We start from the raw sequence: 10,719 nt of genomic DNA, 5'->3' as shown, positions 1-10,719 counted from the left end.
AAAAACAATGTCCGTGTTTATCGCGACACAATAGGAGGCATGATTCGTTCCTACTGCTAATTACAGCACTGTTCTTTAGCAAAAATCTATTCTATTAATCAAACCCACTTTTAAAGAAATATATGTCAAATGTGTGACTTTCATACAATTTGTGTACAATATAATCATAATCATCAGTACAATCCAATGTTAGTGAAAATTAAGAGGTAGCTTGTATTAGAATTTCCCCCATGGGGGATGAAGCAAGTATTTTTCTATTCTATTCTATATATATGATCCTCTCACATGAAACCTGGCGACCTAATTGCTTTAAATCTTGTGGTTCTCTCTCGTGGTTTCTTCAGCTGCATTCACTCGCATTTCTCTGGTCTTTCTGGTGTTTTCATCAGCCCCCTGTGAAATGTAACACTGCTGCAGGAACAACTCATACTGGATTATGGGCTTTAGTTTTCACACATAAGCTTCCAGTGTGAAGATTAGACATACATACAGGCACACTACGACGTGTGACCACGTGGTTTGTAATGTGTAATGTGCGAATTCACAAAGTTAAACAATATTCCTGGTTTCAGTATTTATTAAATACATTTACAATCATGTTTACACTCAACAAATAAAGTCATGGCAGACAAAGTGCAATTTGATTGAGACACAAATCACTGAGCAAATATTAAAATTGACATGAAGAATGTGCACCTTTACCAGCAAATTGATTTTGGGTTTATGCAGAAGACATGAAATACAGACTGACGTTACACATAGAGAACCAGTTCATAAAAATGTACAATTGTCAGTTAAGAACTCATATCTCAAAAAACCTGTCACACATGATCCGACAGTGGAGCTCTTTGTCCATATTTGACAGCACCAACTGCTGTCCCCATCTCTGCGCTACCTCTGTGTCTGTACGTCTGTGCCCCCCCCTCCCTCCTGCCTCACGCTGAGGTCATAACCATCAGCTGTAATCAGACACTGTGGCAACATCTCCTCCAGGAGGATGATCACCAACCCAGGACTCGAAATTCCCGGCAGGGATGACACGTTCAGACGCTTCAGTTCCCTTCAGCCCACACAAACACACAACAAAAACAAAAGAGAACAGCTTATCAGAGTGGTGGTTATTGTACTGCTAACTTGGCTATTATGTGAGTTTTGGCTGTTTACTTGAGATTCCTGAGTGCAGCCAAGCCGCCTGTGGTGATGCGTGGACAGTGAGAAATGTCCAGCTCCTCCAGAGAGTCCTGGAACACATGGAGTCTAGCCAGGAACCAGTCATCCAATTCAGGACACCCTCGCAATTTCAGAGTCCGCAATTGTCGTTGTTTCTCTGATGAAAGACAAAGCTTTTAAAAAAACTAAACGAGCAAAGGATTCAGCAGCAGATGTGTCTGACAGAATAAAAGAGCAAGCACATAACAAACATGAGTTTACAGCGGATTTTGAAAGAGAAAGAAAGAAAAAGTGTTAGAACTCATTACCCAGGTTAATCAGTCCTGTGTAGTTGATGACTGTGTGGCTCATGTCTACTTCCTCTAGAGGTGTGTCTTTGTGATTCAAGAAATCCCAGCTGAACTTGCCCCTGTGGTCTGAATGGAACCAATCCGAATGGCCAACATACCTGCGGATCATGTTACAACTGGATCACAGCAGCACCAGGGTGGTGTACTATGAAGCAAGATCAACACAGCCACGCTTTCTTTGTCTTAGCTGCTCGTCAAATCCTAAAACTTGAATCGGAGATAACGGGTACCATCATGGTGGATCTGCTCTGGTGCACTCACATAAAACTGGCGATTAAAACATTACTTGATGCTTTTTATGCACAAAGTACACTGATCGCCTGAGGCCGCATCCAAAAGAGGAGCAGGTTGCGTGAATGGAGAGGTGTGAAGTATATAATAACTCTTAAAGGAATAACCAATGTTGCTTCAACTAAAACAAGAACAGCAACCAGAAGTTAATAAACAATAATAATAATAAACAAATATTTTCCATTATATAGACTAACTCACTTTGTAATTTGTGTTAGCACTTTTAAAGCTTTCAAGTTGATGTTTATGTTACTGGTTTTCTGTCAGTTATTTGACAAGATTGTCCAGCAAAGGTTATGTGTTCACAGTAAGTTATCTCAGCGATCTCGCCAGGCCATAAGAGCCATTTTCATAACACTGAAAACTCCTGACTTTAGACTGAACACACGTCTCTGTGCCGTTAATGACACCTCATAGTACACCCCTTGGGACAAGATCTGAACGCAAACACTGCACAAAAAGCTACTACAAATTTCACCAGGAAAATAATGATGAAATAACGTTTTTTTAATTGTGTTCGATGCATTTCAACTTGTTTTGGAGACATCAAAGACAAATGTGAAAAGAGTCTGACAGCAGTTTGTCAGATTGCTGGGGTGAGGTTCCAAAAAATATCTGTATTTAAAGATACCAACTCTGGCTTTAAGATCCTATATTAGGTCATTTTTACACCTTCGGGGTGTGATCCATATTTCAAGACCATCTTATGTAGTGTATACATAGTATCTACAAACAGTGTAGAGGCAAAGCGATGGGGCACTTACCGAAATCCTCCCCTCAGTCTCAAGATATAATATGCAGATGCTATGTCCGGTCCGTATAACCTCTGCGTGTAGCCATAATAACTGTGATAGAGAGCAGGGAAATCAGTGATGGTCGATTATATGCAGTGACATGACAAATTGCATCTGAAATTAAACCACAGTGCTTATTGACGGCAATTATTTCACTTCACTTGGCAGCTCAGTGACCATTTTGTTTCATTAGTCTATTATTGAGCAGATAAAGATGTGTCATAAGGAGCTGCAGCTTATTCTTGCACTTCAGAAGGAGTCTACCCAGCAACAGCAGCAGTGTAGGTGATTCTCTTGATTTAGGTTTGTCTTACACATTCTTCCTCTGGAGGCGCTTCCTACTCATCTGAAACCTCCAGTTCAGGAGCATCTCTACGTCATAGAAACGCTGGGTGAGGATGAGGAGGAGCCTCGAGAGAAGGGGAGATGCTGAGCTGGAGCTCCACTGTCGCCTAGCAACAATGAGTTGAGTTGAAAGCTGGCAGCATTTGTGTAGAGACTGCATGGAGACAGAGGAGATGTGATGCAAGGGAGGGAAAGAACAGTATAAACTGTACTTCAGTTCTGATTTTAAGTGGGAAATATGAGAACAATGATGTCCTGTCCTTGTCCTGATTCCAACTGCCTTTTTTAAAAAATCATTAACTTAAGTGCAGTTGAAAAAAGACAAGGTAAAATACAGCCCTGAAGGCGGTAAAAACATCCGTTATACACCCAAACATATAGAAAACACAGATACATAAGTAAGTATAAGCTAACATTAGCTAACATGCCTATTTAGTACAGCCTCCTTGTGAAATCCTGGCGATAGCAGACGTTATGAGCCTATCAACCGAGAGTAAACATGGCCTTGTAAAGGCTAAACAAAAGTCAGCTTTAGACATAATTAATACCCTAAACACTGTAGCATTAAATCGAAATTTAAAGGATAACTTACAAGCAAGGGGGCAGACATGACAGCGCCGTCCGACGGAAAGTTGGAGGGGACGAACCGTACACTTCCGCCTCTAGCAGTCACCAGAGTTGCTGTTCTTCGTGTCCACCGCAAGGTGTGGCTCAATGCGCGTCCCTGATCGTAACCAGACCAGCCTGAGAAACAATTAGCGCTATCAAATACCAGGACCAAGGGAAATTGTGACCAACTGTCAGTGGTGGAAGTATTCACATTCTTTACGCATGATAAATGTACTGATACCATAAAAGTCTAATACAAATTAATAACTTAATATCCTACAATGATGTTTTTCAGTTAAGTTAAAAAGGCTTTCCAGCATAAATATAGAAAATGTTTTGTATGAGAGGTATCATCATTATACACAGTATAAAATCAGTTCAATAATCAAAAATTAGTTACAATAATATTGCATCTGCAGTTTATTTTAAGCAACAATTCTTTGAGGTGGAGTTTGTTCAGATGTGACTTTGATTGTTGACTGTTTTAATTATAGCTTTAGTTCCTGACCCATCCCAACACTGACACCATCATTCATGTAGCACACAAATCAAGGCACACAATCAGCCTCAGTTGGCACCACTCCATTTTGATTTCACAGAACCCTCCTCAGTCAACAAGTAAATGAGACTCTGCTCATGTCACAGGTAACAGAGATTAATAATCGTTTAGATTCAGGAACACTCATCCACACTCAAATTCATCTTCACTTAAACAGCTGTGAACAGATATATTCTTTTTGTCAGTCTGAGGCTGGTGGATACTCTCTTTTATTCATTACAGCACCAAAGTCCACGTGCACTCAAAATTATAAAAATTTTGAACTGTTTCATTGCAAATGATAAAGGACAATTCAAAAATATCCCAAAAATCCAAGGAAGTGTTGAATCAAATGCCCAAAGTGATGATGTAATCTGGTAGTTTGTTCCTGACGATGAGATATACACAAAGACACAAGCACACATGCAATTTATTAAATGTATGGTAACTACATTTCTAAATGATCTTTTTAGTTTAGGATGGTTTGTGTCTCAAATCACTTCAGAAAGAACTCGAAATCCGAAGAAAATTTTAAACAAACACAGCAAGTAACTACACCCTATATTTTCTGGAAGAGACGGACACTGGATTCCAGCTACTGATGGTGTGAATGTTAGTGTTTGTGTCAGCAATAGAATGATTCCTGCATAGAGGTGTAAACAGCTTTTTCACGTCTGAACTTTGGAAATTTTGACATATCCAACAGTTTCACATAGTGCTGTGTGTATAAATAGCAGAGAGTAAATGTCAGTTGCCAAATGTCCATCAGCTGTGTGGCCCAAGGCTTGTTTAACTTGTTTTTCTGGTGTAACAGTACAGAAAATAGAGTGAATAATTTCTGTTATTCTCTGAGAATCTGCTCAGTTTTTAATGCTGACTAACTGGGCAGCTGGGTGGTACCCCCATCCCTGCTTCTCTCCAATAGAGACATGTACTGTCATGCATAAGCAGTGTGTGGAAAATGAAATATATCCCTTGATTTAACAGCTTGTAGAACCACCTTTAGAAATAATAACCTAAAGTAATCATTTTCTGTATGAATCATTAATCGCTCTTATATTTGTAGAGGAATTTTGGTCTACTCGTCTTTACACTGAAGGTTTGAGGTTTGAAGGCCTTGACTTATGCACATGTCTCTGACGCATGTCACCAGGTTAAGGTCTGTACTTTGACTGGACCATGTCAAACGACATCTGAACGTGTCCTGGAGTGTCTTGTACCAGGACCTTAGCAAAGGATCCTTTGGGCCCTGTGGGTTGTGGGGAGGGTCTTCATGTATTGGGCTTGCTTCCCATGGGTGCTATCAGATCCCATCAGAGTGGTATCTGGATGTTTGAAATTAAAAAATTAAACAGAACGTCAAGCTCGACACAGATTTTTCAATGTACAAAGCTAAAGTCACAAAGCTAGTTCACGAGCGCAGCGGAACCAATTATCGAAACTGTGTGTTGTTTACGGATCAGAAAGCCGTCCAACCTGATGCATCAGACATTTATCCGTCTGCTGAGACCCTTACACCACAAGGGTCCAGATGACAATCAATTTAAATATCCAATATTTCAATAAAGATGTTGCAGGGATACAGTTAGTCCTCAGCTGTCTCTACTTGTTGTTGTCCGTCAAAAACAATGTCCGTGTTTATCGCGACACAGTAGGAGGCATGATTCGTTCCTACTACTAATTACAGCACTGTTCTTTAGCAAAAATCTATTCTATTAATCAAACCCACTTTTAAAGAAATATATGTCAAATGTGTGACTTTCATACAATTTGTGTACAATATAATCATAATCATCAGTACAATCCAATGTTAGTGAAAATTAAGAGGTAGCTTATATTAGAATTTCCCCCATGGGGGATGAAGCAAGTATTTTTCTATTCTATTCTATATATATGATCCTCTCACATGAAACCTGGCGACCTAATTGCTTTAAATCTTGTGGTTCTCTCTCGTGGTTTCTTCAGCTGCATTCACTCGCATTTCTCTGGTCTTTCTGGTGTTTTCATCAGCCCCCTGTGAAATGTAACACTGCTGCAGGAACAACTCATACTGGATTATGGGCTTTAGTTTTCACACATAAGCTTCCAGTGTGAAGATTAGACATACATACAGGCACACTACGACGTGTGACCACGTGGTTTGTAATGTGTAATGTGCGAATTCACAAAGTTAAACAATATTCCTGGTTTCAGTATTTATTAAATACATTTACAATCATGTTTACACTCAACAAATAAAGTCATGGCAGACAAAGTGCAATTTGATTGAGACACAAATCACTGAGCAAATATTAAAATTGACATGAAGAATGTGCACCTTTACCAGCAAATTGATTTTGGGTTTATGCAGAAGACATGAAATACAGACTGACGTTACACATAGAGAACCAGTTCATAAAAATGTACAATTGTCAGTTAAGAACTCATATCTCAAAAAACCTGTCACACATGATCCGACAGTGGAGCTCTTTGTCCATATTTGACAGCACCAACTGCTGTCCCCATCTCTGCGCTACCTCTGTGTCTGTACGTCTGTGCCCCCCCCTCCCTCCTGCCTCACGCTGAGGTCATAACCATCAGCTGTAATCAGACACTGTGGCAACATCTCCTCCAGGAGGATGATCACCAACCCAGGACTCGAAATTCCCGGCAGGGATGACACGTTCAGACGCTTCAGTTCCCTTCAGCCCACACAAACACACAACAAAAACAAAAGAGAACAGCTTATCAGAGTGGTGGTTATTGTACTGCTAACTTGGCTATTATGTGAGTTTTGGCTGTTTACTTGAGATTCCTGAGTGCAGCCAAGCCGCCTGTGGTGATGCGTGGACAGTGAGAAATGTCCAGCTCCTCTAGAGAGTCCTGGAACACATGGAGTCTAGCCAGGAACCAGTCATCCAATTCAGGACACCCTCGCAATTTCAGAGTCCGCAATTGTCGTTGTTTCTCTGATGAAAGACAAAGCTTTTAAAAAAACTAAACGAGCAAAGGATTCAGCAGCAGATGTGTCTGACAGAATAAAAGAGCAAGCACATAACAAACATGAGTTTACAGCGGATTTTGAAAGAGAAAGAAAGAAAAAGTGTTAGAACTCATTACCCAGGTTAATCAGTCCTGTGTAGTTGATGACTGTGTGGCTCATGTCTACTTCCTCTAGAGGTGTGTCTTTGTGATTCAAGAAATCCCAGCTGAACTTGCCCCTGTGGTCTGAATGGAACCAATCCGAATGGCCAACATACCTGCGGATCATGTTACAACTGGATCACAGCAGCACCAGGGTGGTGTACTATGAAGCAAGATCAACACAGCCACGCTTTCTTTGTCTTAGCTGCTCGTCAAATCCTAAAACTTGAATCGGAGATAACGGGTACCATCATGGTGGATCTGCTCTGGTGCACTCACATAAAACTGGCGATTAAAACATTACTTGATGCTTTTTATGCACAAAGTACACTGATCGCCTGAGGCCGCATCCAAAAGAGGAGCAGGTTGCGTGAATGGAGAGGTGTGAAGTATATAATAACTCTTAAAGGAATAACCAATGTTGCTTCAACTAAAACAAGAACAGCAACCAGAAGTTAATAAACAATAATAATAATAAACAAATATTTTCCATTATATAGACTAACTCACTTTGTAATTTGTGTTAGCACTTTTAAAGCTTTCAAGTTGATGTTTATGTTACTGGTTTTCTGTCAGTTATTTGACAAGATTGTCCAGCAAAGGTTATGTGTTCACAGTAAGTTATCTCAGCGATCTTGCCAGGCCATAAGAGCCATTTTCATAACACTGAAAACTCCTGACTTTAGACTGAACACACGTCTCTGTGCCGTTAATGACACCTCATAGTACACCCCTTGGGACAAGATCTGAACGCAAACACTGCACAAAAAGCTACTACAAATTTCACCAGGAAAATAATGATGAAATAACGTTTTTTTAATTGTGTTCGATGCATTTCAACTTGTTTTGGAGACATCAAAGACAAATGTGAAAAGAGTCTGACAGCAGTTTGTCAGATTGCTGGGGTGAGGTTCCAAAAAATATCTGTATTTAAAGATACCAACTCTGGCTTTAAGATCCTATATTAGGTCATTTTTACACCTTCGGGGTGTGATCCATATTTCAAGACCATCTTATGTAGTGTATACATAGTATCTACAAACAGTGTAGAGGCAAAGCGATGGGGCACTTACCGAAATCCTCCCCTCAGTCTCAAGATATAATATGCAGATGCTATGTCCGGTCCGTATAACCTCTGCGTGTAGCCATAATAACTGTGATAGAGAGCAGGGAAATCAGTGATGGTCGATTATATGCAGTGACATGACAAATTGCATCTGAAATTAAACCACAGTGCTTATTGACGGCAATTATTTCACTTCACTTGGCAGCTCAGTGACCATTTTGTTTCATTAGTCTATTATTGAGCAGATAAAAATGTGTCATAAGGAGCTGCAGCTTATTCTTGCACTTCAGAAGGAGTCTACCCAGCAACAGCAGCAGTGTAGGTGATTCTCTTGATTTAGGTTTGTGTCTTACACATTCTTCCTCTGGAGGCGCTTCCTACTCATCTGAAACCTCCAGTTCAGGAGCATCTCTACGTCATAGAAACGCTGGGTGAGGATGAGGAGGAGCCTCGAGAGAAGGGGAGATGCTGAGCTGGAGCTCCACTGTCGCCTAGCAACAATGAGTTGAGTTGAAAGCTGGCAGCATTTGTGTAGAGACTGCATGGAGACAGAGGAGATGTGATGCAAGGGAGGGAAAGAACAGTATAAACTGTACTTCAGTTCTGATTTTAAGTGGGAAATATGAGAACAATGATGTCCTGTCCTTGTCCTGATTCCAACTGCCTTTTTTAAAAAATCATTAACTTAAGTACAGTTGAAAAAGACAAGGTAAAATACAGCCCTGAAGGCGGTAAAAACATCCGTTATACACCCAAACATATAGAAAACACAGATACATAAGTAAGTATAAGCTAACATTAGCTAACATGCCTATTTAATACAGCCTCCTTGTGAAATCCTGGCGATAGCAGACGTTATGAGCCTATCAACCGAGAGTAAACATGGCCTTGTAAAGGCTAAACAAAAGTCAGCTTTAGACATAATTAATACCCTAAACACTGTAGCATTAAATCGAAATTTAAAGGATAACTTACAAGCAAGGGGGCAGACATGACAGCGCCGTCCGACGGAAAGTTGGAGGGGACGAACCGTACACTTCCGCCTCTAGCAGTCACCAGAGTTGCTGTTCTTCGTGTCCACCGCAAGGTGTGGCTCAATGCGCGTCCCTGATCGTAACCAGACCAGCCTGAGAAACAATTAGCGCTATCAAATACCAGGACCAAGGGAAATCGTGACCAACTGTCAGTGGTGGAAGTATTCACATTCTTTACGCATGATAAATGTACTGATACCATAAAAGTCTAATACAAATTAATAACTTAATATCCTACAATGATGTTTTTCAGTTAAGTTAAAAAGGCTTTCCAGCATAAATATAGAAAATGTTTTGTATGAGAGGTATCATCATTATACACAGTATAAAATCAGTTCAATAATCAAAAATTAGTTACAATAATATTGCATCTGCAGTTTATTTTAAGCAACAATTCTTTGAGGTGGAGTTTGTTCAGATGTGACTTTGATTGTTGACTGTTTTAATTATAGCTTTAGTTCCTGACCCATCCCAACACTGACACCATCATTCATGTAGCACACAAATCAAGGCACACAATCAGCCTCAGTTGGCACCACTCCATTTTGATTTCACAGAACCCTCCTCAGTCAACAAGTAAATGAGACTCTGCTCATGTCACAGGTAACAGAGATTAATAATCGTTTAGATTCAGGAACACTCATCCACACTCAAATTCATCTTCACTTAAACAGCTGTGAACAGATATATTCTTTTTGTCAGTCTGAGGCTGGTGGATACTCTCTTTTATTCATTACAGCACCAAAGTCCACGTGCACTCAAAATTATAAAAATTTTGAACTGTTTCATTGCAAATGATAAAGGACAATTCAAAAATATCCCAAAAATCCAAGGAAGTGTTGAATCAAATGCCCAAAGTGATGATGTAATCTGGTAGTTTGTTCCTGACGATGAGATATACACAAAGACACAAGCACACATGCAATTTATTAAATGTATGGTAACTACATTTCTAAATGATCTTTTTAGTTTAGGATGGTTTGTGTCTCAAATCACTTCAGAAAGAACTCGAAATCCGAAGAAAATTTTAAACAAACACAGCAAGTAACTACACCCTATATTTTCTGGAAGAGACGGACACTGGATTCCAGCTACTGATGGTGTGAATGTTAGTGTTTGTGTCAGCAATAGAATGATTCCTGCATAGAGGTGTAAACAGCTTTTTCACGTCTGAACTTTGGAAATTTTGACATATCCAACAGTTTCACATAGTGCTGTGTGTATAAATAGCAGAGAGTAAATGTCAGTTGCCAAATGTCCATCAGCTGTGTGGCCCAAGGCTTGTTTAACTTGTTTTTCTGGTGTAACAGTACAGAAAATAGAGTGAATAATTTCTGTTATTCTCTGAGAATCTGCTCAGTTTTTAATGCTGACTAACTGGGCAGCTGGGTGGTACCCC

The 10,719-nt window shown here is 40.0% G+C and overlaps 2 protein-coding genes across 2 annotated transcripts; both read right to left on the bottom strand.

Annotated features, from left to right (window-relative positions):
* Positions 1-581: 581 nt before the first annotated feature.
* dmac2 (distal membrane arm assembly component 2) lies at positions 582-3,653 on the bottom strand. Its single transcript, XM_072392975.1, has 6 exons — positions 3,543-3,653; positions 2,920-3,104; positions 2,576-2,656; positions 1,479-1,618; positions 1,165-1,327; positions 582-1,060 (listed from the first exon to the last, which is right to left on the bottom strand). The coding sequence occupies exons 1-6, from the start codon at positions 3,558-3,560 to the stop codon at positions 892-894; spliced, it is 756 nt and encodes a 251-aa protein (XP_072249076.1). The 5' UTR covers positions 3,561-3,653; the 3' UTR covers positions 582-891.
* Positions 3,654-6,296: 2,643 nt separating this feature from the next.
* LOC140313795 (distal membrane-arm assembly complex protein 2-like) lies at positions 6,297-9,356 on the bottom strand. The gene is made up of 6 exons (XM_072391774.1): positions 9,262-9,356; positions 8,640-8,824; positions 8,294-8,374; positions 7,197-7,336; positions 6,883-7,045; positions 6,297-6,778 (listed from the first exon to the last, which is right to left on the bottom strand). The coding sequence occupies exons 1-6, from the start codon at positions 9,277-9,279 to the stop codon at positions 6,610-6,612; spliced, it is 756 nt and encodes a 251-aa protein (XP_072247875.1). The 5' UTR covers positions 9,280-9,356; the 3' UTR covers positions 6,297-6,609.
* Between the last annotated feature and the right edge of the window lie 1,363 nt (positions 9,357-10,719).

The sequence above is a fragment of the Leuresthes tenuis genome, unplaced genomic scaffold (genome assembly GCF_036924035.1).
Source record: "Leuresthes tenuis unplaced genomic scaffold, fLeuTen1.0.hap1 SCAF_9, whole genome shotgun sequence".
Lineage (NCBI taxonomy): Eukaryota > Metazoa > Chordata > Actinopteri > Atheriniformes > Atherinopsidae > Leuresthes > Leuresthes tenuis.
The sequence above is the reverse complement of the archived record's forward strand: the minus strand, read 5'-3'. Positions and strand labels throughout refer to the sequence as shown.

Bases quoted from the DNA above. Each gene is read 5' to 3' on its own strand.
- dmac2 (XM_072392975.1), bottom strand. The intron at 1,619-2,575 runs GTAAGTGCCCCA...CATGATCCGCAG, and splicing joins AGACTGAGGGGAGGATTTCG to GTATGTTGGCCATTCGGATT. The intron at 1,328-1,478 runs GTAATGAGTTCT...GTCTTTCATCAG, and splicing joins CACAGGACTGATTAACCTGG to AGAAACAACGACAATTGCGG.
- LOC140313795 (XM_072391774.1), bottom strand. The intron at 7,337-8,293 runs GTAAGTGCCCCA...CATGATCCGCAG, and splicing joins AGACTGAGGGGAGGATTTCG to GTATGTTGGCCATTCGGATT. The intron at 7,046-7,196 runs GTAATGAGTTCT...GTCTTTCATCAG, and splicing joins CACAGGACTGATTAACCTGG to AGAAACAACGACAATTGCGG.